This window comes from Varroa destructor, unplaced genomic scaffold (assembly GCF_002443255.2).
Source record: "Varroa destructor unplaced genomic scaffold, Vdes_3.0 BEIS01000007.1, whole genome shotgun sequence".
Taxonomy (NCBI): Eukaryota; Metazoa; Arthropoda; class Arachnida; order Mesostigmata; family Varroidae; genus Varroa; species Varroa destructor.
The window spans coordinates 22,195,858-22,221,330 of record NW_019211460.1 but is presented as its reverse complement, the minus strand read 5'-3'; the positions used below and the strand labels follow the sequence as shown (position 1 = coordinate 22,221,330).

Genomic DNA, 25,473 nt, shown 5'->3' with positions numbered 1-25,473 from the left:
TGATCGTCACCATGAGAGGCCCGGCTTGGCCTGCTGCTCGTTGTTAAGTTGTCCTAAGGAGAAACGGAAAGAAAGGAGGGGAAGAGCTGCTACCGCCGCAGCAACGGAGAACGCAGGAATAATTTAGGTGAATTCCCGAGCTTTTCCTGGACATATAAATCTTTACGAATCGTAAAGGTCGGAAAGTGTTTAAAGTTCAGACCCATTCGGAACGGCTGGGAACTGGATGAAACGCTAAGGTTGGTAGGCGAAAGGGATCTTTCCAAGGAATCGTTTCAATGCTATTTGCATTCCTTCTATTTTCTTCTGACAATATAAAGTCAATCGGGGCTGTGCGCCTAGAAACCAGTGATATTCTAAGGTATGTAAATCTTGTGCGAACCTTTTTATCGAAACGCAAGTAGGATTCAGTGGGACACGCCCACAAATACCACTTTTTGCGGCCAACTATGGCAGGCTTCCTTGGATACACTCCTCAAGCGGAAAGAGAAAAGGACGTAATAGTTCTGGCGTAGTTACAGTGCCGCCCTGCCATCTCGATAACTCCGCTGTGAATGGAAACCGGCTCTGTGCGCGAGTTACCGTGCAAGGGCAGTCTAGCCTGAGTAGAGGCAATGTTCGCAATGCGTTTTCTGCAGCGCCGCTGACTACGCCGCAGCAAAGAGGTACAGATAGCTTACCTGAAATAAATGAGCCCAATTAACTTTCCCAAAATGAAAAAAACCTATGGGCTAACGTTGCCAAAAGCAATATGTAGGCGTTGTGCGTATTGTCACTCAACATTTAACTATTTGCACTCACAGCCCAAATTTGCCCTTAGCTCTACTATCTATATTTCAACTACGTTTGCACATGCATAGAGCAACCGCCGCTATTTGTGTTATGTCACGTTTCAGTTACTATCACTTACTCACTGTAGAATTCCCCTTCAGTTTGTGGATGAGCCTGGGAACGGCTTGTGTATCTGTGTAACGACACGACGGGCGGGGACTCTTCTGTCACTCCGGCCACTTTTTAAGACTGAAGAATCATCTCTAGTGACTAATCGCTAGAACCCTTATAATTACAGAGACGCCAATGTCTTAGTGCGCTATTAGCATCATTTGTGATTTTCATTTTTCACTTCGAATTCGGCTCCTAAATACGCCATTGCACAGCAAAATGTTAGGCCGAGCCATCGATGTGACGGACGGACGTCGACCTTTCATTTCGTGTCAGCCTTTTTTGCCTCGGTCGTTTTCTGTAATCAGATCGAGTCATTACTCAAGCTGACCTGATTACTGATTACTTCTAAAAACTATTAGCATTAGACTCGCTTTGTCTCCTTTAATGCCTCACTATACGCAGCAAATGGCTAAGGATACAACCACAACAGGCTAGTAGTATTTTTCTGCCATTTCCTGCCCTCTGCCTTTCGTTGTCTACAGCAACAACTCTTACCTTTTCTTTTCTCTACTATTTTCTCGCTCCTCCTCACTCTTCCTTTCTGTGTCTCATTGAACTTTCTACTGATCCAGCCTCAGTTATCCCTGTCATTTCACTCTTACTATCTATTGGCTTGCTTGACTACCAGCGCCTATCTATTCTGACGTTTAGCCACTCCCTCGCGTGGAAAACCCTCTGTTCCGTGTTGATGTTTCCCTGTTTACTGCGTCATTTCCTTTGCTGATTTTATCCACACTGTTGAGGCACTGCTAGGGTACTAAGCCTGTGGGTCTTACAGGACCCGCCGAGTTCCATGGCCTCTTCGAACCTTTCTTTTAGTCGCCTTTTCAGCACCTTCAGCTCCTGCAGTGATTCTCTGTTGCGCTACGAGGCCACCGCCGCGATTGCGTCAGCGTTCGATGGCGCTCCTATTGAAGTCCCTGTCCTATGTAGGTGCCTACCATAGGTCATCTGACATTTTGTTCTTTTCGTCTACGTCCTCTTCTCCGGCTGGCGCATTGTCCCCTCTTTCTCTGCACGCTCATGGCTCCCATTTCGAATGGTCTGCCGACCGATCGCGTAATGTTTTCTTCTGTATTTTCTGTATTTGGTCATAGTATCATGTAGGTGCGACTGCTGTAAAAAAACTAGGGTTGTTAGTGGGAAAAAATGAAAAATGAGACAGTGAAGAGGAACTAGTATTATCCTAACCACCATTATTGCTAACGCCGCTGTTGCTTCCGTTGCCTCAGACAAGACAACAAACAAAGAACTTCGCAATAAGATAATGTATATGCGTCGATAACCGCTGGTGTATACCGCTGCTAGTATTGCAGACTGGCTGGAAATGCGATACTTGTCTGTAGAGTACGCTGCTTGTCTTGCCGGGTCGTTACAACAGCGTCCGTTCACACCCAGTTGAAAGTGGCTGAAGGAATAAATGAAGCCGACCAAGCCATGAGGACCCATAAACCTATCTGGCTTTGTCTGCCTCGAGCAAAGCCCCACTGCAAAGCCCTGCGTTGATGTTCCGCTCTCGTTAAAGGAGAACACGATGCCAAGCATGAGAGTGACATGTCCGCTCAACCCTGAACAACAATGCTGTCTCGAGCCGGAGAGACGTGCAGCATGATGGAAGAGAATTCTCACTCACCCCATTGTTTTCTATACTTCCACTTGACGCGCCAGTGTATGTCAATGTCTGTGGACCAGGCATATGCAGCAGAGCTAGCAGCGCCCTCATCGTCGCCGCAGCTCTCCGCCGTGGATTTCGCCTGTCGTAGTCTGGCGTTGCGTAGAATACACGGATGTCTGTTTGTGCCTATGTATGCGTTTGTTCGCGTGGACGCGTTCGTTTTCGCATGTGTCCACACGTACACATACATATATTTGTAGCTGAACAATTGTTACGGTTACAACAACAGCCATCGCCAGTCAAGTCGACAGAACGACCCCAAATGTGGCCAAGGCAACAGGCCAGCAGAGGCCTGATGCTTTCAATGCCATTTGACAGGAGCACGTTAGTTGTAGAGTGGTAGAACTGCTGCTGATGCTGGCAACTGTCGAACCAAAGCAACTAAGCACATTTGTAACAGAACACGGTTGGAAAAGCCCGGAAACGTCCAGTAATTTCCCCATAAAGACCCCAGCGGCTAGTCAAGATTGCCGCCTGTCTGGATGAGCCATTTCACCCGTCGTCATCTAATTGATGTCACGGCTCAAGGAAGCGGCGTGCCGTTGCCGCTTCGTCTTGCTAGCAGCATTGCTCGCCAGCGAGGTTACTACAATTGCAACTGACGATTTCTATTATTGCCACAACTTGCAATAGAAGTATCCATGTCCTTGACAGGGAGACTCGTTAAGGACACTACAGATAAAGCGCATGCAATGTTGAAGTCGGAATTCAAGATATAGATCGACAAAATTTTTTAGGTCTTTGTGTTACCCCCCCCCCCCCCCTTTTTCCCGATTGGTAAAATATTGCAAGTATGTTGGCTCGAGATGTCGACAAAACTACTGACTATAACCAATAAACGTCTGGCAATTTCTTTATTCTATGAAGTTCTATATCTAGAAACGGTTACAGATATTTTCACGATTCGTTCGTGCAAAGAACCAAAGTCAAAGCTTTACACGTAAAAAGAACGTCGCTACAGAAAGCGTCTAAACGATTTTTGATTGCAGAGCTTTACCCTAATCGCGTTGCGCTAGCGACGGATAAATTTGCATATAGATAAGGCCATGTTTTTGAAACCTTTGCAGAGTTTGTTGATCTTACCCCCTGATGCGCGACGCAGATTCGAATATCAGCGGCAACCAGCACGATACGTTTATGCTAACATGCATGACTTCATTCTTCAGAGCATGAGGGACAACCTTTTTAAGGGAAGCTATGCTAGGTATTTCCTTCCACCTCGTACGCGTCGATGCAAAAAATATCGCGTGACGCCATCTTTCTATAAGGCGTTGTCTATTAGGGGAAGATCGACAGGCACGCCCCTCTTCTGAGTTCCGCCAGAGTTCCCCTACATCAAACCTCCAAGACTCCATTCAGCTGCTTGACCGTCTTCACCAAGATCAAGGAATCTGAAGGGAGACGATACACTTTCACTGTAATTAGCTTCGATTTGGCCTCTGGCAGTTCGGGAGGCGGTTTTTCCGCGTTAGTGCAACTGTTCCGTCCGTTATTCCCTTCGGAAGGTACTCACTTATCTTCTCTCAGAGGAAGGCAGGATCGGAAAGGAGAAGTAAGAGAACTTCAGTCGATTATAATACGGTGGACCGATTCGAGGACGACCTTAACTACGTGGCTGTTCATGCTGATTCAAGGAAGTGACCGAAGATCGTGATGATAATTATAAGAAAACATTGAATACGCAGGGAGTGACGGTGAGAAGCGTTAATCAAGATTAGCTCGTTCCAACGTATAGTCCCTTCAAAGCTGCAAGCCGAGCAAGGTTTTCAGCTTTGGGACGTTTGTGACGCTCCAGATGCGTAATACTGGCAAGTGTTTTTTAGTAAAGTCCTTATTGGATGCATACTTGAGTAACAGAGTCTAGATAGATTTTATGCACGGGTTTAGTCATACGGCTATTAGCATGGATAGCGTAAGCGCAAATAAGCAAGCAAGGTCTGCACCATCTTCGAAGCAGCTGCGCCCATATATAATTTCAAGCGTTTGGAAAGGAAAGCTGAACTAAGGGTTGAAGTAAAGTAAAGCAGGGTGAAGCAACGTGAATAAACAACGTGACTTGAAAATCGCAAAAAAGAGATGCAAAGGTGCAAAAGTTACAGCAGTAAGTAGCGGATTAACGCCACAGTTGTCCTATGGGACGCACCCTTCAAGGCACAAGTATGCGAAACTATCTACAATCTCAATAGCCCCTTGGCTAATTCCATCTGCCAGAACTTTCCCGAGGGTGTTTGTCGTTGGGCAGCTAAACAACGGAAGTTCCTTTTCCAGAAGGTCTTTCATGCAGTAGGCTCGGTTCGGCGCTACCATACTTCGTTATTATTTCCCGTAGACACTGCAAAGCCCCATAGCTAAGCGTTTCGGCACCGAGCACCACCCCTCTTACACAGAGCTGCTCCTCGCTTCAATAACTGGGGTTGCTCACCCTTCTCGTTCTCTCGTCCTTCTGTTTCGCTTTCTCTCACTTAAACTTCGATCATTTGCGTTCTTGACAACCGGATAGCAAGTGGCGCTTACGTCTGCTGCCGGCTGGCCGACCGCACTTGCAACTGTAATCGCTGCAGCAAAAGCCGAAAAGAACAGCCACGTTCATGTGCATCCAAGAAGGGTGTGCCAGTTAGGAACATCGATTTGGACCTTCGTAGCACGCTTTGGTTGAGCCGCCGATCCAATTCAGCGATTCGCTCCCCTACGTGTAGTACTTCTTGCGCTTGGCTTGTTTATGGAAGTGGTTTCCATTACGGAATCCATTTTGAACATTTTAGGGTAAGTAGCGACTACGGGCAGAAATGGCAGCCGCGGTAGGCAGTGAGGAGGCTATGCGGGCGGCCTCCGTCGGCCAATTCCTCCACGTGGGCAACGCTTAAAGTTTGCGTTGGGTGAAGAAGCGGTTGTAAATCCTACACGGAAGAAGCTAGTCGCAAACATCCACGCAAACCATCTACTACACTGGCCCTTCGTCACTGTCAGCCCCATAGTGCTTGTACACCCAGTAAGCCTAAACAGGCCAGATTTTAAGATGAGACTCGGCCATCATGCAATGCATCTTCGTGTTCGGCCGGCGTTTCTGTCTATACAGAGGAGTGCGGCGTTCAAAAGCTACTGAGGCAGGACTCCGGCGAGTAAGCTTCTCTTGTCACTACAGAAGCCGACAAGTCGAACAACGAGTCAGCGTCCAGGTCGCTTATTAATAAGGGGCCTGGTTTTGAGGGCCGGGCGCGGTTTCCGATCTAAATGGGTCAGAGCATTTTTAAGGTATAATTAGGTATGTTATTACGTAGGATGATGTAAACCTGGTAAACGCGTGCACCACAAATCCAAGAGCAGTTCTGTTTCTATATAAAAAAGTTTCTATTTAATTTTTTTTTTTTTTTTTTGTTTTTACTGAAACCTCATTATCGATAGTCTGAATGCCTATCGGCATATCATATTCCGCTGTCCAGGCTGGTATCAGTAAATATGAACTAATAGAATTTGGTTGATATAATATTGTGTTATTTACCATTTTTAGCAGCAGGATATCGTAAGTCCTCCCAATCCATTCCGTGATATTCTTACCGGTCCTTTCAAAAAGTCGACAGAGAGTCCGTCGTAGCTCCGGTATGAGCGGTATGGCCTTTAGGCCAGCTGCTAGCGCTCAAATTTTTTTTTGGCGTAACGCTCTAACGAGCAAGTTTTCCATTAAGCAAGCCAGGAAAATCTGGACGGGAATACCTTAACTCAACCTTCGATTTCAGTCAAGCTTTCTATACAATATTACTGTCCACCTGTGCCCGCAGGATCGTTACGGCAAGGTATAGATGGATGTTTCAAATATGGGAAACGTTATAAAAGTTCGGATGTTTCAAAGCTGTAGATCTCGGCTCGTAAAAGCCGCCAACGGCTAGTAACGATGTTCGACGACGATACTGCAGTTGGAAACGGAGCGGACGCGTCGCTCACCGTGTCCCTATCCAAGGACATCGAAGAAAGTAATAGCTAAACAGCGAACATTTAGCGACCAGAACCGACAGCCTGAGCAAATATGTTCTAGGCATATTTTGTGGCGAAGTTTTCTATTTGCCCCCGAGGTCTGCATCTAACAGATATCTATTTAAAATTCGATTGAGGTTTCCAAAAAGGCTATAAGCGTCCCTGAGTCCAAAATGTCGTTTTCAGTTTATAGCGAAAACGTGCTCGAATATTTGAGAAGACTAAGTGAGGGGCCCACAGGAGCATCATTTAGCACCAAGTGAACGCTTACGTGGCCCTCAAAAGCTTTTTGGTGATGTTTGTTTTGCCAATATACCTCTTTTCTTCACTTGTTCCTTTACATGTTTAAATCTGTCCATTCGATTGTTCACTTGGTAAGTTTAAAACAGAAACTCGCCTCAACCTCGGATCGCTGCTGCTGCTGTAAAAGTTGCCTCGCTTTCAGGACGTTACATAACAGTATCTTGTTAAAGTTACCAAGGATACTGACGTCACGACCTCTGTTGCCCTTGTCGTTATTTTTCTCTGTTCTTTTCCGGTGGGCAAGCTTGGTTGGAAAGTGCGTTATTGTGCTGATTCGTTCCAACGTCGGCTACTGCTGGCGTTAGACTCACTTCGTTCCCCAACAGATTTACCGGCTGACCCACTCTCCAAAGCTCTGCAGGAAGCGAAGCATTTTTGCTTTCGAAGCTCTATAGCCCTAACTTTTACAAGTATATATGTATTCCGGTATAGCAATAATTCGATCACGAACTGCCATTCGTTCACTTGCTTAGGAATGAGGCCGACGGACAACTAAGGACAAGCGGCGATCAACGAACTACCAGTGGTAATTTCTACCTGAATGTGGATTCTGTCTGTACGCATTTATACGAAACGCCGCTTTCGAGCTCAGTGCTTTCAATGGTTAGATATTAAGAGCAATTGTGTTGTATGACGAAACTCAGGTAAAATCCTCTAACCTAAACGCAAGCAAGTGACCTGAAAAAACCGCCACAGGCCTCCTGAAATGACAGGCCAGTTGGCTCCACATAATCAATGTCCACGGAATTCAGTCACACGCAAACAGAGGAATTTCCTCACTTACGTTTTTTGGACCTTATACGAATGCAGCTGTACCAATTGAAATCAAACTCTTCTAAAAGCGCGCCATGACCTTTCTCTTGTTTCTTGACTCGTTTCCAAGTTTTTGCCGCCATCCATTCCTGCCGCTATCGAGACCTGTGAGAGAGAAGAAAGGCGAGGCTGTTGTCATCCGCTTTTGCCCTTTGAGCCTGCCTTAGACACCACATCATGCTATGCCAATGCCTTGGCTACATATTCTATCGCTTATACTCGCATGGTGGTTCTACTGCGGCGTACGCAACTCGATGGTGGTTCATAATTCGTGCAATGGCACACTCTTCTATTTCTGTTCAGCTAAACACCATCTATACTACTGCGGCTCTCCGCCATTTTTTACACCACACTGTCGGAAAAAGTCGCACCTTTGCGACGCACATACTCCACAATGGTGAGCTGCTGTCGCTGCTGCTGGGGCGGAAGCCAATTTCAACCGGTTTTTTTGCTCGTCAGTTTTTTGTGCGGCAAAGTTTAGCGGTATTTTGCGTTTCTCCAGACAGCCCAGAAGCGATTAAAAAACGGAAATAAAAGCTAGAGAAAGAGAGATATAAAAAACGCAGCTCGCGTTTGTTTTTTGTCCGTGTGCTGGAGCCGGTAAGTTGGCATTTCAGCTGTCAATCGTTTGCTCCTCACTTAAAATTTTTTTTACCCCTCTCGTAGGTGCTCGTTGGGTGGCTGGTCCCTTTTAAGGAGGCTATGAGAAACCAAGCCAGCCAGTCAAACCCGTTACGCAGCTTGGCTGCCGAGACTAAACTTCGACAAGGCAAATAAACCCTATTGAAATAGACAACAACGGCTCACATGATTAGCCAGGAAGAATTCGCTTCAAACGACTTAAGGAACTCCGTTCTATAGCACATGTGTAGGAATCATGCAGTACGTACAACCCAAAATGAAGCCTGTTCCTTTCAGTCTGCACAAAATCCAACACTATCCAACACTAAGTATTGAACATTAAAGGGATTATCTATAGTCGTTGATTTATGAAAAGCGTTTCCCATAGCGTGCGCTTAGCTAGCGGTTCAACGACAGGCACTAGTGCCTCTGCTCGGCATCACTCTAATAATTACGAGTGCTCAATATTGGCAATCCGAAAAAATTGAAAAACAAAACTGAAAAAACAGGAGGAGGATCTATGATTATATTAATGATTGTTTATATTGTTTGCATGTTTGCTGGTGTATTACGCCCAAACTCAAATTTATACCATCTTTATCTCTCTGCCACTATACCATCGCAGTATTTCGGTAATTATCATTGATTCTTCGCATACGATTCAAGCATACTTCTATGTAGACAACAGTAGATATGAAAATATTAGGAGCGATATACGTCTAAGTAGCTGATTGTATATTAGTAGTAGTAACCCTTAAGCATAAAAAAGAAAAATATGTACTTTTTCTTCAACTTTTGCTACAATTGGTGCCCTTACACGCAGTCAAATCAATAACAGCACCATGTCTTCACATATATAACACATTAGTAATGGCTACGGCGTCAGCTACCTCTGTGTGTTTTTTTGTTAACGAATCCTTAGATTTCAACAAATATTTTACTGAAGCTACATTATAGCAGCGCTTGGCTTTTCGTTGTTTCGCGTAACGCAGATTACGATGCCCTCCATGATTGCTGAGTAATTGGTCATCGTTGGTATCGTCATGCTTAACTATTACCCGTGGTGTTTTTAAACCGCTAGCAGTATCAGTTTATGTGTTCGACTAGTATGTGTGGTGCGTTGCAGACGTTAAAACCTTTGGAAAGGTGTTGCTTCGAACGCTGCCAGGTACGCCGCTGTAATGGAACATCCATATTCGATGCTGCATCACAGCGGAAGCCTTCGCAATGAGAAATATGGCGTAGCGTCGGGCAATGGCCCGTTGACCGGCTGACCGTTAAACGACTGTCCACTCAGATCTTCCAAGACAGGTGCATAGGCAGATGAAATCCCGGCAGCAATTCAATAGTCTTCGCAACTTTCCTACCCACCGCTGCTACTGCTTCCATCGGCTGCAGTGGCCCAGACAAGTAGACGCCGCGGAGCCTGCGACAATGCTATATATGCCCATCGCGGTCCCAATATCAATAAATAACAGAATTCGAATAGAAGTAAGCACGCATCAGCCGGCCTGACTTGACTAGTCTGTGATTGTCCTTTCGCAGTTTCGTAGGCCTGGCTTTCACTCAAGCCTAACTCGATTACTGAGTCGCTTACTATGACTGCCGTTACCGCCGCGAGCATATTATTCGTTGAAGCATCCTGAATTATCCGGAGACATCCGCCCGATGGCCGATGTTTGGCGGGGTAGCGCCCAGCTGCCTCTAACAACCCGTGGAGAGCCTAACTAATTCCGAGTCAGGCCTTTACCCCATGGTCGTCGTTCAAGCCGCTGCATGCCTTTGCTCATTAAACTACCTATGTCCATGGTCATAGATTCCATTATCCTAGTTTTAACGGTAAATTACTGGTATATCTTTGGTGGGCTGCTGCGACCAGTGAAAGACGTTTGTAGATCTAGCCTCTTATATAAGCTCTAAGCAATACGGTCAGTTGTCATTGCATTACGTTTTAGACTACTGTCAGTCCACGCCTTCGGCGTAAGAACCGCGCAACTGGCGAGGGACTGCGCTGCAACCGTTACTGGCGTTAGCGGGTAACTTGCCGTTAAACTTGACTTCGACAGGAACCAGCTTCGATAGCAATTTGCACGACCTCCGCTAGACGTACGTCGTTGAAGAGGATCGAAGGAAGACGTATGATCGAAATCATGAAGTTCGTTTTAATACTTGGTTTAATTTTGTTGCCAGCCCAGACAACTCGTGCCGACCTCGAGCTTCGACAGCAGGACATCACAGTAATGAACGATGGCACTACAAATGTGGAAAAAACTGAAGAAACTATGGAAGAAGACAGTTCTACTGATGACAGCTTTATGGGAGCCTACGAGGGATGTTTAAGGCAATAGAATGCAGCTTGAATAAAATTCCATTTTACATTCAACCATGTATGTGAATACACTCTAAGCTTTAATGTAACTATGGAAGCAGTAGCAGTGCTATCACTCAGTATCGCTAAAATTATGATTGTATATATTGTAGTACTAAAGGTATTGCAGCATTAAATAATTGTAAAGGTATCAGCCGCTACCGTAGTCTTTGACGTCTCTTACAGTTTCACACCATATAGTTGGATCGGGATTGTTATAGTATTGGTTTTGGTACATGTTTCGAACGATAAAAACAAAGTAATTTTCAACAACATTTTCTCAACGAATAGAGGATATTTGTACGTTAGCACCGGGAAGCTAGGTTTTGCGCTATGGAACCGTCTGGGAACGGGAAAATATCTTTTGCCTGCACGTCAATGTGCAGCTTGAAAGCTTAGAGTCTCAGAGAAGCCAACTGCGGTCGCTTCTTTTGTTGATCCAGTTTGTGTACGCCTCTTCAAGCTTTCGCGTACTGTTCTAATGGTTTAGTCAGTTCATTCGACCATCAGAGGTTCCTATCGCCTAACTGTATCTCTCCTTCGAGGAACGAGTCCAAATAAAAAAAAAAAGCTTACTACGTTTTACTTCAGTGTATCGTGCTGATGACGCCTTCTGGAAACCCCCGACATTTCTGCTAACCATTTTATAGGGGTAAAATAACAAAAATGATAGCTCCCACAATTGAATAACTGAAGTCTCCGAATTTCCCAGTTGTTTATGTAAACCTAGTCTTTGCAGGTTCCATAGACATGATATAGGTTCTAATAGATCAAACAATCTAGATAGGCAAATTATATCTGAAAAGAGTAAGAACATTTTCACATGATCGAAGCCTAGACTAGTATGTAAAAATTTGATATCCCTAGCATGATATTAAGGTGCAACAATACACTTTAATAGTACAAACATTATCGGCCACCACGCAGATGACAAAATTGCCTTTGACACCACTATTGGTATCCGTGCACAGATTTTATCGCATCCTACTAAAAAAAAACCTAAGCAAAAGTAAGTAATTTATTTTCCGACTGAGTCCCACATACGTTTCAGCAAAACGTACGCAGAGAACAATTGTTACCAGAGTAACTACATAGTCCAGTTGTACCTTCTTTGTCGTTTTGGTCTGCTCTAGAACAAGTTGTCCGTTCACTACGATCATAGACCCATTTTCGGTTCCTGCTTCTCTCTATGGACACGAAAGGAAAAACTTGTTATTCGCCGATACAACGAGCGCGTTTCGCCCCGTTTACACATAACGTCCTTCCCTACTTTTCTAGATAGTTTCCAAATGCCACGGCCCAATTAGTGCTGCCTTGGCGGTGAGCGAACGTTCCACAGCTTTTATTTCTCTCATGGACCCACATCCCATAGCACCTCTGTCCTAGCAGGCCTGAACAAAAGAGCAGGCCAAAAGTCATCCCATCAAGCGATAGCAGTAGTAACTGTTGTTGTCGTGTTGTTTTGGCAACGTGTTCGAGCTGGTAACTACCGGATCAGAGATATAGACACAAGCATATGCTGCATCAACGGTAAGGGCTGTAGTGGTTGTGGTCGACCTAAGTCGTTCCTCCTGATGAGACTCCCGGTGTGTCGTGTACTAGCGCTATGGGCTAACGTTATCCTCCTTACGAATACCAAGCAATGGACGCTGCTTAGGTCGGAGTAGCAGCAGTTCTCGGTGCTCGTTTACCTTACTCCTGTTTGATTCTCCCTTTCTTCGGCATGGAGACGCATCCGCCAGTTCCCATCGCAAGGACTCTCTACCAGCCCACATCCGGTCAGCCAATGTGCCCTCCCATAACACGATATATCGATATAATCCACCCACGCATCGCCTACAAGGCGAGTGGGGGTTGAGGGGGTGACGAAGAGAGGAGGTGCGTCACCTGAGCGCTGGCGGTCAAACCAGTACAGTAGCTGGCGAAACACAGGTCTGCGCAGGACAGCACAACGGCGACACCTTAACACCGCTACGGCCTGAAAGCCGCTCTCTGACAGGCGAGAAGGCAGGAGGGCAGCCGTCCGAGCGATCGAGAAAGACAACTGTTGAAGGGCAGGGATACAAATCGCTTCTTTCTTTTGCCCCGCCTGCCCATTGTAGATTGTTGGCGTCGGCACCACCAGCACCACTTTCGAAGAACAGGCAGAACACAAATATTGAAGAGAGCAAAGCCAAAGCTTACAGCGAAACTTGCTGCTACGTCGTGCCTGACAGCTAAGTCAGCTAAGTATCATTATTAGTACAGTGACTAAAACACAGAAATGATAACAAACCTAACAGCGGTTGCCGAAGACCGAGACAAACAACGTGTTCGTCGTGTGTCCCAATAGCGATGCACGTCAATACTGTCGTTGCTCCAAAAACAGCTTGGAGTGATTCGAGGTCCTTCGATGTGAATCATTCCAATGTGGCCAACGTATGCAAGAAAACAGCGGGTATGAGAGAGAGAGAGAGAGAGAGAGAGAGAGCGCGAATTTCACTCAAAGGCTTTTGCTGTTACGGTAGTTCTGAGAGTCTGTAATTCAATAAAGCAAAGAAGCTACTCATTCAACAAACGCTCACGTACAGACGTACTGAAGGACAGTGACCAGCTTGATAAGGTGCGTTATTTGGCTAGCTAGCCAACAGTCAATATATCACCTTCATATTGCAAGCCACTGGACGCGAGTCCAGTGATGCATAGGTTTTAGCTCGTACATTCTTTTCTAATCGATAGATTCGCACTGTAGGCCCATTGGGCCCCACATTGAATCAAAAAAGGTAGTTTCTTCCACTTGTCTTCATTTTGTTTTCATTCGGTTCAGCTCAGCTCGCGCTCAAGTTTCTACATGAATCGCCAACGGGGTGACTCCGGTCACGAACGTATTCGAATTATGCTCGATTCTTTCCTTATCATCAAAAAAATGAAGAGAGTTCCGAAGAAGCTGTCGCATAGGCGTCCCTCAACCCCAGCTTCCAACACGGATAGGACAGAGTGCAGCTGAAATACATTCGAACAGAAACGACGAAAAAAGTCTCCAAGCTATAAAGGAAACGGCCAAGAACAGTTAAGAAGAATGACGCTAACGGAACAGCTAGAGGAAAACGTAAAGCGTCGTCATACTGAAAGTAGAGACGAATCAGTTGTGCCAACGTTAGCAGCGCGAGCCGACAGCAGCTACGGTCGTGTAAGGACTACGTATTCTTAAGCAGTAATTACCTGCTCCTTGATATTGAGGTTGACAATGAGTCCACAAAAAGGCTCCAGGAAGATCGAATGAGAGAAATAAGGCACACTCGAACGTCCGTGTTGCGTGGAAAAAACCGTAGTCAGACAGCCAATCATTTCCTCTAGGTAGTACTCGGCCCTTCGATATGAGACGTGCGGGCGTTTTAAGGAACGAGCAGGAGATGAAGAAGAAGACAACGTAAGATCCAGGTTCGGGCAGACCTAGTAAAGAAAAGTGAGAAGTAGGGACTTTCAACTTCGTAATATTTCGTGTAATTAAAAATTTAGACGTGAAGAATAGAAAAAATCTTGGGGCGAAAGATAACAAGATGCTACTTCAGGAGATTAGTACACCTAATCTCCTGCTAAATTGGCGATGCTGTCCTATATAACTGTTGTAAAGTCCAGTACCTACATCGTGTATTTGTTTGAAACACGTAGACAAACGATGGTTTTTTTGTATGTTTTCCTAGGTGATACTTCCATGTACTTACTAGAAAAGATAATTTCGAACTTCTGCAGCCGCGGATTTTTTTATCCGTCAATCTTGGAAATGGTTAAAATCGATGATTTTTTAAGTTAACTATCTGTTTTGCTTGAACGCCGTGCCAAACGTTGTATGGTGTGGTTTTTGTAGTTAGTTAATGTAAGTAATGTGATTAAGATTTTTCCAAACTATCGATACCTGTATAGACAAGCGATTCCGTCAAGGGATCATCAAACTTATTTGACTAATCCACAGCAATTACTGTTACGTTAATCTGAGCTCAGCTGTAATATCGCACAGGGTCTTCATGGTCCTATACCATTCACAAAAATACACTACTGCTATAAATTAATTAAATTATTAATTAAAATTATTTATTAAAATTGTACACTTAGCTAATTGATTCGTTACATTAAATAGATTTGTATCCAACTGTCTAATTAGCAGGTTATCGTTTACTGCAATAATTTTTTCTCAGGCCACTCCCAGTGTGTTGGACACTTGAATGCTATCTTGGATTGTATTTGCGATCAGATCTTTAGCTCAAGTAGTTTGTTTCGCTGATATTTTTTTTATGATAGGAAAAATTCGCTGGTCAGTGAGAGAGAAGAGAGACAACGAAGGAATTTTCATTGCTGGAAAGTACATCTGTTTCATTGCAAACTCCACATGTTAATATGCTCTCCGCTCTTTTCTCCACTCGATCCGTGCTCGGGCGCCATCAACGATATTCGATCAGTTCCAGCTTCCAACCACCTGCTCAAACAGATGTATTGACCTAACGTCACCCGATGCTAGAGTCCAAGAATAAGTAATGGCTCAATTGGACATTAGGACTGACAGAAAGAGCAAAGCCCAAGGGCATAGCGGACGAAAGAGTCAACGACGCATGCTCAAAGAAAGCAATAGCGGCCAATTACTTCTCTCATTTTTCCGTTTCGACAACGTTCGCACATAAAAATGGAGAGAAAGTGAACGAAAACGACCCCTCTTTCAGGCTGTTGTTCGATCCGTTGCTCTGGCACAGCGAGACACACCATTAGCTGAATGGCGAGTCGACGAGCAGGACGACCCTGTGATGGTACAGCTGCGTGACTGGGTTCGTGACAGCCGGTTAATCGGCGAGAGAGCGACTTTCGAATGGACCCAATTGCACTACCTTTTAAATCAATGGAGCGGAGTTGAGAAGGAAGGGCAAGATATGGTTATTTGCTTAAAAGTATAGTTCGTGCGATACCTTCTAGTGTGTTTTTTCGCACTGTATGGCCGCATATTAAAAGCAATGTAAGAAAGGGAACATAACTAATGTACCTTTATTACCACGACTATACTGATCTGTCCGTTTAATGCTGGCATTGGGCAGGTTATAATTGCCTAATAACATGTGCGCCTGGGAAGAGCTATACACGGATTTGCAGCAAGCTGTGCTATGAGTTGTGTATGGTCTACAATGCAAATAGTGCCGTTGACAGTCGATCGCATGCACCCGCCAATGAGAACGTGTTTTTTTTTTTTATTTTTGCCTGCTCTTTAATCAGCGTTGAGTAAACCTCTTGTGGACATGTAGGTGAAACTCCTTAAGAATACCTCAGCGAACGAGCTCGTCCTACAGATTTGTGGCATTTTTGACCGATTTTTCCTCCCGACTGGGTTTGATTCGATGTTTATGCTATTTACGTCTAAGTAGAAAAAAAAAACTCGATCATTACATTCCTGCAGAAGACCAGTCTTCCTCTAAAAATGTTTCTCGTTCGTGATTAAATATATATAATTTGCATGTTCATCGTTAAAGCTGTCTTGATAAAGAGAGCTCCTTCGATATTATAAAGCGTTAGATATTTGACATAAGTTAATATTTAAATGTTAATAGACTCGAGTGATTCCTATAAAGTTTGTATGAACCCCGACACTCTTTCGCTTCTTGTTTCCTCCTATCGTTCGATGGTAGCGTTCTAAACCTAATTTCCTAATTATCGATCCTGTATGGGTTGTAACTTACAACTTAACCGCGTCCAATTTCCATTGCGTTGTCTACCATGCTTCAACTCTGTCTCAGTCTCGCAGTTCGCCTGCCTCCAGAAAATAAAAACGAAATTCTATGTACGCGTCATAATATGACATTCCCAGTCAACAGAAATCTATCTAATGCAATTTCTCTCGTTCGTCTGTCACTGTCCCCGGCTTTGCCGCCCCCTCGTCAGTTGCCCTCTGCTCTGCTGAACTGAAATGATCATGAGACGGAAGCTTAGAGAACGAACGGGCTACAGCCGGTAAAGACGCGAAAGCCTCCAGAGGGACGGCAACAGCCACAAGGGGACGCTGTGCATAGCTTGAACAAAGGCCGCCTACGGCCATTGGACAGCGATGTAAGATTGGACTGCAATCACACGGATCCGAGCCATTGTAAATGTCCAAGTGCTGGAGCAGATTTGCGACAGAATCATGTAGCAACAGTGAAATTGAATCGAAAAGAGGCCAACAAAAAGGCTAGTATATTTTTAGAACGTGGACTCTGCTAGTGCAACGGGATGACATTGGTTTTAAAGCAGTCATCTGTTATATAACCGAAATATATAGGAGGTTTTCGCGGCTGGTCATTTTAACATGTCGGCATCCGCATCATATTATACCAAACAGTGGATGATTTTTAAATCATGTGTTTATTGAACGCCGCATCTAAAGATTTTTAGAAAACTGATGGGTTTCTCTTCATAACGACACCGTCTGAATTTCATGCTATTATCTTATTGAAGCGTTTTACTAAATACAAACAGCGAACCTTAATGAAATAGAAAATGTTATCAATGAAATAGCTAAACCCCCATATGAATAAGCGTCAATATGATGCGTATATGTTGATCTAAATATAAATTGCGGTTTTAGAATTTTCTATAGAAGAGAGAATTGATGAGGCAGGCGAGCTTTAAATTGCATCGCAGTCAGAACACACTTTGCTTCGAAAGGCCATTCATTAGATGTCGCCGCCAGTGAATTGTAGATTGCTTCAGATAAGATATCTACAGCCTTAGGATAAATTCAGATCGGAGCTGAGCAACTATTCCAACTCAACAGTGAATGTGACTAATAACTAGATACATTACATGGCTTTTTTATGTCGAGACAGAAATAAACAAAATAAATGTCTTGCCTTGTCTGTAGATTGCATTATAGATAATCTTTTTTCATTGCGAGGAAGCAGGTCGTGTAACGGGATCCGTGTAAATATCGGTTGCCTGGACAGCGCAGGTGCTAATTAGAGGCTTACAAAGACATGCTCCCCAAGTAGCGATGTCTTCTACCTATGTAGTTTATGGTTGAGATGATATCCAGGCCTACAACCTAATGCGAACATCGACAAATTAGGCCAACTTGAGGTAACTACGCGACGGGCAAGCTGCGGCCGCCCGAAAAAGCTAAATCATGCTGTGTGTCAGCTGAGTGAGTTCTAAACAAGAACACCTTTCAGCTTAAACAAATAAGGCTTATCCGTCCCTCTGTTCTATTCACTACCTGAATCGCGGCTCCAATCACAAGCCAAGGAAACCCCGCAAGCAAATGAAGTGCATAAAAACTTCGCGAAAAGTGAACACGCCGCAGAGCTTATGCACAAGAATGCATCGATTCCCTAGGAAAGGTTATCCACTGAATTCATTCTCTATACCTCTTGGCTTTCTTTGCTTCCCAGTCTATTTCTTTTTCTTCTATCAAGAAAAAAATAAAAGGGCACGAAAGAGTTAATCAGCGTTTATCGCGCTGGGGCGTTCCTGGCACCGACATCTCCTGCCCTCACCCCAATCAAATATATCAGAGGTTAGGGGTAGTCGGGTTGAAACAAGCACGAAGTTCTCGTTTGTGTACCCGAGGAGCTACCATTGGCCTCTCAGCACGTCCAATGAAGCAGAGGCGCAGCTACGCGGCCTGGGGAGGTAGCCATGCAACCGGCCCGTGGACCAAATGCTTAGGAAAGGCTGAAGGTTCGGCTGTCGCAGGGGTCCGAGATGCGGGTGGCATACTAGGAGGGCTAGGGAAGGAACCACTGATAGAGCTGTGATTTATTACGTTCTTAAATAGGCACATCGATAAGGCCACCAGGGGCACACGGCATCACTGAGGCCATGGCAGGGGCTCCGCGGAGACGAAACGATGGGCACTCTGCCACAGGGAATATCAACCGTACTAGGTTATGTAAGTATGGAGCGTTAACGCGCTGATTGGGACATCCCGAGGGACGATACAGGCAAACCAGGCCAGCTAGTCCAACCAGCCTATCTAGAGGAGCGTGCCATCGATCGAAATAAGAATTTGTTTTGAGTCAGTCTTAGGCGCTCCCGCATGTGCTGTGGGCCAGGACTAAGTTAGGGAACCTCAAACTCGGGTCTCCGAATTTAGCTCACAGGCTGATCTTACTGTTCCTCAAAGCGTCGATAGAGCCGCGGCAAGTGAAACGGATCCCTAGTTCCACCTTTAAGTTCTCCAGCCGTGTCACAGTTACCCAGCAGCCTGCCAAACAGCCTTCAAAAATAGATGGCACTTGTGCGACCGGAAAAAAAGAAGCTCATTTCACGTTTCATCAAAGTAGACCCACCCGGCCGACTTTTGGAAGTTTCGCTATGAGTAGCTACTGCCTCGATAATTTTCTCATTCTTAGCGGGTACACTGGCTTACCCTAGCGGTAACACTGAAGTTGAATATTCCTTCGAGTAACACCAGCTGGTCGGTTAAGTTCTGAGCCGACTTGGGGCTAGGTCTGCCTAATGTTGAAGTGTAACTTGCTTAATTCTTACTTTAGGGCTTTGAGAGACTTGTACGCAAGCGTGCGTACGTGAGAGTTCAATTTTCGAAGTCTCGTTCCATAAATAAACGTAAATGACAGTGTATCTAACAAGCATCTGTTCGCCAATGGGTTTCGCATCAGAAGCTTCTAGGCTTTACACGAACGAAGCTCTATTTAGCGAAGCTATTGAAGCGTTTGCAAATATCGCAATCTTCACGACTGAGGGGTACTTATTTATCTTTGTTGAAATGAATCATATCAGTACATTACAGGGAAACATTTTCAAAAAGTCGGGCTCATCTGCAGCCAAATAAGATCAAAAGCTCAAGATATCTTTTCTTTGATGAAGGTTTCAGTAACGGAATATATATGTTTCCCATTTGCCGATGGTTATTACAGCATTCTTTTTACTTACATTTTGCTCTCTCTAAATTCTTCTTTGATTTGTCGCGCAATTTGAATGAATCTGATAAATACTCTATGATAGTAATGATAGCTGCGATACTGATCGTGCTGGTGATGGTGGCAATGATCACGATATTGTTGTTGCTGTGGGCCATGATCATGATGACATCGTCGTTCTAAAAGGCTGAATGTCTCTCAAGTTAGGGCTTGTCACAAAAAGAGACAGACAGGTTGAGCCTTCGCGTTTGTGTGTGACTATCCAGCCGCTCAACTGGCCACGACCGTCAGGCCTGGTCCAGCTGCCCTTTTGAGTTTCGTTTGGTTCACTCGGTTCTCGGCGACTGCAGCGTGTTCGATACTTCACAGTCGCCCTCTTCTTTTTCCGGTTGCCCTCTCCCTTATCCTGGACAGATAGAGGACCACTCGTTTTCAGGGCCACCAATACGACCAAAGACTAGGACACGGTGACATCGTCGAACGCGAAGACAGGGTCCACGACAACGAAAGAATGGGGGACGAAAGGCGAGCAAGATGGCCTCGGATGGCAGCCAAGCATTGTCATCGAATTGACGTTCCTACAAAAAGTTGCTAATGAAACGTATAATAAATTGTGTTTCGTTTTTCACAGGCATCACAAGTAGCCGGCTTTCGTATCCACCGAAAACGACAGCACTTTTCAGCTGCCCGATTCCGTCCGTTTGTCCCGTGCGGTTGCCGGTGGCTGCCAAGCAGCGTAGCAAAGTGCGAGGGAATTTGAAGAAGGATAAAAAGAGAAAAGGTGGGATAACTGCGACCAGTGCTGTGTCTGAAGAGTAACGAGAGGTGACGTTTGACTATTGGTTTGCTAAAGAGGGCTAGTCACTGAGGGAAATAAAGGGTATGAAGTGGCACTATAGCAGCGATGGCGAAGTCTGGCCCTTACTTGGCGTCTAGGTTGATGGGGCAAGGGGTCTTGTGGAAAACGAAACCCTGTCTACGCAGCGGTGATTCTGCGGGTTGGCACGTATGTGCGTGGGTCTGCTGCTGTGTTCACCACCACTGCTGCGTTAGTGGTCTCGAGATAAAAGTTTCAATTGAATTGCTTGCTTTCTTTCTTCCCCGCTTTGTCTCCTTCAACAAGTTTTACCTGTGCCTTTGCGCGCAGCCAAGTAATGCAGCTGTTCAAATGGCACTTGTGGTTCTTTACTTTCTTATATGCGCTTCCTTGCTAAGCCCGGTCTGACTCGGTCTGACGGACTAGCTTCTCGTCCCCTTGTTCTAGATGAGACCGGCTGTTGATCAGCAGTTTCACAAATGCCGACCTCCTTTACCGCTTTTAACTTATAGGGTTACGCCGCTCCTTTACCTTCTTTGCTCGTCGCAGAAATCGCTTAAGTGCCAGTAACGAGTGGGAACAGTAGCAGCAACAGCAGCAGCAGCAAGACAGGCTTTTATTCCTTACCACGGCTTCGTCTTTAAGGAAAATATCCGGTCGTCGTCGTCATCTTCAACTTTAGCAATCTCGAAGCCGTTGGCAGCCTCACGGGTCGTGCGAATGCTGATATGGACAACAATTTTCGTAATTTAGGCGAATGGGCGGTAAGGAGACCTAAAATCCCAGTTCAAGAAAGGACGAGTTGCTGATTATATTGGCACTTTGATGGATTCCAAGATAGCTTTTTGCCTTTTTCCCTTACTCTTAGATAGACCTGTGACCTGTAGCATTACACACCATTTCCGTAAGCTCTTGCCAAGACAGCTGTCAAAACTCCGTCCTTACGATTTTCACTTGTACTCAAAGCAGTATGATCAGAGTTAACCGGCCGGTGCCAGGGAACCTAATGCAATTCGAACGAAGTTGAAGGCAGGTCCTTAAATAACTTGAGCGATGGCCAAGAAAAACCGAGGCTTAAGTTTCCTTCTAGAATAGAAGGGGTGTGCCGGTGGCGCTCAGCCGAAGCTCGATGATCACAATATTTTGAGCCAACAATTCTTTTCTGTCATTTAAACTGGTGGTAGTAAAGGAATATTTATATTCAGAACTTGCTTCCTGTTTGGCCCAGTTTACCGCCATACGGATACCTTGCCAAGCATGAGCCAAGCATTAATAATAAAGGATTTTTAGGGAAAACGATGCATAGTTTTAGCTTGTGCACTTACGTAGAGACTATTTAGCACCTAATCAGCCTTGAAGCCACCGTTGTTATACAATATCGTCTGCTTCGACAAACGGTGTTTCTCATTAAATCCCCCATGTTTGAGTACAAACTGCGATGGGTTCATTAGACATTAACATAGAATTCGTTATGTTGTAGCTACTCCTCCAGAAGAGAGAGGATCATGGATTCTACATCAGGTTTTAAGCAAGCCGCATTTGATTTACTTGGTTCAGTTAGCGGGCTAGCTGACAGCCTTTAGCTCACTTGAAGCTGAAGGAATGCATTTTCACAGTTGTGATGGGGATCGCGGTGTACTTCTTACGCTCCCCCACCCCCCGCACACAGACAAGTTAGGTACGTGACATGTTGCGTGCTGGTGTTCATTCGACTGCCGCTACACAAATGCAGCGGTTGCTGTGCCTACAGGAAATCCTTAATGTGCACTATGAGCTCGTATGGCGTCTTTCTAATCGTTTCGCTTAATGTATATTATTATTTGATAAATTAGATTTTTTTCTTGTACAAGGTGAACGATCCGAAAGACGATTCAGTACAATCATGGTGCTGATAATGATTGAAATTAGCAAAATTTTAATTAAATTTGAAATTAACATCTAAAATAAAGCATCTGCAATTTGCTTTGTTATGATGATTGAGCTCTGACGTACTCATAACATTCGTATTATATGTTTGGATATACTGCTACCAGTGAGACGCACTCCAGTACTGGCTTTAACTAGTTCATTATTTGCACTTGCCAATAGAACGATCCAACAACGATCACTACCTGATCCAGTATACTGCTAGCCCTGCATTATCTATAACTTCTGCGCTCCTATAGAAGGCAAGAGCTTCCCATTGGCCCTTCAAGATACCAAAATATCGATAATCTGCGTATCGTACGTGCTGTTACAATGCAGAGCTATGAGTTCGTTGCTGGCGTAGTCCAAGGCTCCTCTGAACAGTAAACCAGCAACCACTGAACCTAATACCGTTATCACATCGTTGCTTCTTCAATGTACGTACATACATGTGTAATGGTATTGATCGTGGGGATAATGGTAGTATCTTGAAAAATAGCACAAGCGCTTAAGCATTGGGTCCGGTTAACTGAGCTGCACCCGCTTTGTCCAGACGTAGTCAGACTCGAGCTGCGAGTACCCTATACCAACAGCAGATAATTAGCTTCTACGGGTTTGCGCTTCATTTGGCACGCATGTTTTGAAGCAAACGACCGCTGTAGATTCATGAGCGCCAGTGAGCCCCGGCAGTTCAAGGTGGTATACATACATCGGGAGGCCGGCACACCCATTAGTATTAGCAGAATTCTCGACCAGCAAGCGAGCAGAATCCGTTGGCACGTGTGACGAGTCGAACGTTCTGCTACTGCCGGCTTCCTTTTCAATCTCGATCACTCCGCTTCTATCTCTCTCCCGTTTTGGCTTCCCTTTTTACACGCACATTGTCCCCCTCTCCCCCTCTGCAAATTCTTTCCCAGATGGTCACTCCCAGGTGCAGCAGGAACACTTAAAAGTTTTGTGCACGCTGTACTGATGGCGAGCTAGCTGCTTCAGTTACTCGCTTCGCGTTTCGTTCAACTTCTCACAGCTGCTTTTCCCCGCTGTTGGCTGTACGTTTCGTCGGCGAACTCTAAGTGTCTTCCCGTTTCCATGTCTCCCATTGCAAAGTGAGACGCGCACACGCGGAATTTCGAACGTACTTCGGGCCCTCCTCATCCGTCTGTCTTGCCGCCTATAGCAGGCCTTTCGTCTGGCGACCGTAATAACTTCCGCAACGCAGGAGTGACCGCCACCACCGCACGGCTTTCTAGGTAGTAGCGATCCTTGCCATCTCTCGTATCCCTGTGTTTCTCGACATGATGCTGTACGTGTTGGTCGCTCGGCTCATTCTGCCCGACATGAGACACATTGTGCAATCTGCTGCTACATTTGTTGTTGTCCCATGTTGTTGTCTCGCCGAGAGCCGTTCGTCAATTGTCGGGTGCTGGACTCTGTGGTAGCCAGCCCTTTGACTCAGCGCCATTACCTCTGTTTCGCGCGTCGTTTGGTAATGTGACCTCATTTGAAAAGGACGCGAGGGTGGCGACTCGGCTGACACACGTCTCCCGCTTTTCGATGTCATCCACGATTACAAACGACTCCAGAAGTCATCACAAAACTTGCGCAAACAAGAGTACTCCCGAAATCGCTTGACGTTGTTATTACCTTTATACGGGTATGTGAACACCTATAACCTATTCAAGTATGCTCGCGTCTGTGATTAAAGAACGAATGTTAAAGATTAGGTACGACAAGTGACCCCGTTGTTTTTTTTAACTGTATGCTTTACCTTTTGATCCGACGTGGCTGTATGTTGTTATCACGTCCTCGACAATCGTAGTTTGTCGATAACAGCCTGTTGATGAAGAAAAGCCTAGTAAATTTAGATGCTTGATGGTACGTCGAGGTGAAACCTTAACCCACGTGTTCCTGACGGCAACCCTGTCTTGTGCCAACTATTGTGAATAATTAATGATGCCGAGGCCGGTGCAACTATGCTTGTTTATTAGGAAACCTGAAACCATAGAATCGAAGAATGGAAGCAGAAATCAGGTAAATCAACGGGTTTAGTATTGTTTCATTACGTGTTCAGTAGTTTATTTCAGTATGTTCAGTATTCAGTAGTTGCTTGGGACATTTTGCAGGATGCCTCTTCCCAGCGGTAAATTATCTGAACTGAACATTGCTCATGCATTATATACTTCTTTTGCATGTCCTAACAGGATAGGCATGTGTATTAGGTTAAAAAATGCCAAAATTTGCGAGTTACTTCCGCCTGATACTTCTGAAACATTCATCGCAAGCCGTATCAGAATAATACCTTGGGCTGCAACTCAGTCAGTTCTGTTCTTCTATCATTGTCATCAATACGACTTCTTTAGTTGTCCACCCTCGCCTTGTCTCGATTCATCAGTTATTTATTTGTGGGGTGCATTCATCATGCTTCCAATGCACTTTTATTGAGTAACAGTGAACTAGCCCTACGTGTTTATGTATATGGTTGCACCTAGGATTTTCCTTATGTATCCCTACACCATTCGACGGAAGCTTGCTTGCCTGTGACAGGTGCGATTAAACTTCAGAATAGGACCCTACGGCGGAATCGAACGTAATGAAGCGGGTATCGGTAAACGGCGTAAACGAACATCATTAAACGTTTTGAACACTACGATCATTGCTTTCCCTGCTATTGCTGATACCAATGCTTAATGACTCTATCAATCAAATGCACGCACAAGTGCAGACAGATCGCACAAATCCCAGTAATCTGCTCAAGCAACGTGATGCTTTCGCCACCACCGTCACCTAGCGCACCACCACTCTACAACTGGCGTTTCCGTAACGTATCCGCGTGGCACCCTATTTACCAACGCAGCTCCTTCGACTAAGTAGCATCAGCATTCGTCCACCTAGTGACTCTTGCGTAATTCTTTCCATTTTGGTTCTCGATATGCAAGAAACGTAAAGGAACTAGGCCAATCGCAGGGCCTGACCTGCGAACAGTGATTGAAACCAGTTCCACCATTCGACTTTCTCAATGCCAGTCGTACGGAGGGATAGCGCTATGTCTTCGGTAGGCTTCTAAGTATGTGCTGATGTGGTGTGAGCAAAGTATACGTGGGATACCTAAATACACACTATTGGGACAAACGGAACCCAATGTTGTGCTGTATGTAAAAATGGGTTCTGTCATATACATATATAT

The 25,473-nt window shown here is 45.1% G+C and overlaps 2 protein-coding genes across 11 annotated transcripts in view; one reads left to right on the top strand and one right to left on the bottom strand.

Annotated features, from left to right (window-relative positions):
- Positions 1 to 25,473, top strand: part of LOC111254525 (uncharacterized) — a 139,459-nt gene that overhangs the window by 83,345 nt on the left and 30,641 nt on the right. The gene's annotated exons all lie outside the window — the stretch shown is intronic.
- The window catches only part of fz2 (frizzled 2), a 92,729-nt gene that overhangs the window by 42,062 nt on the left and 25,194 nt on the right, over positions 1 to 25,473 (bottom strand). For 3 of the 10 annotated variants that reach the window (XM_086975103.1, XM_022815460.2, XM_022815459.2), the window contains exon 2: positions 24,058 to 24,282. The exons of 1 other annotated variant lie outside the window; for it this stretch is intronic. Coding sequence is in view for 4 of the 9 variants with exons in the window: in XM_086975101.1 (XP_086831227.1) it covers positions 13,896 to 14,021 (126 nt within the window). In the remaining 5 variants the exon portion in view is untranslated. Of the gene's footprint in view, positions 1 to 13,895; positions 14,127 to 16,390; positions 16,465 to 24,057; positions 24,283 to 25,473 lie in introns of all 10 variants that reach the window. 6 more of the 10 variants (XM_022815457.2, XM_086975102.1, XM_086975101.1 and 3 more) reach the window with 5 other exon arrangements.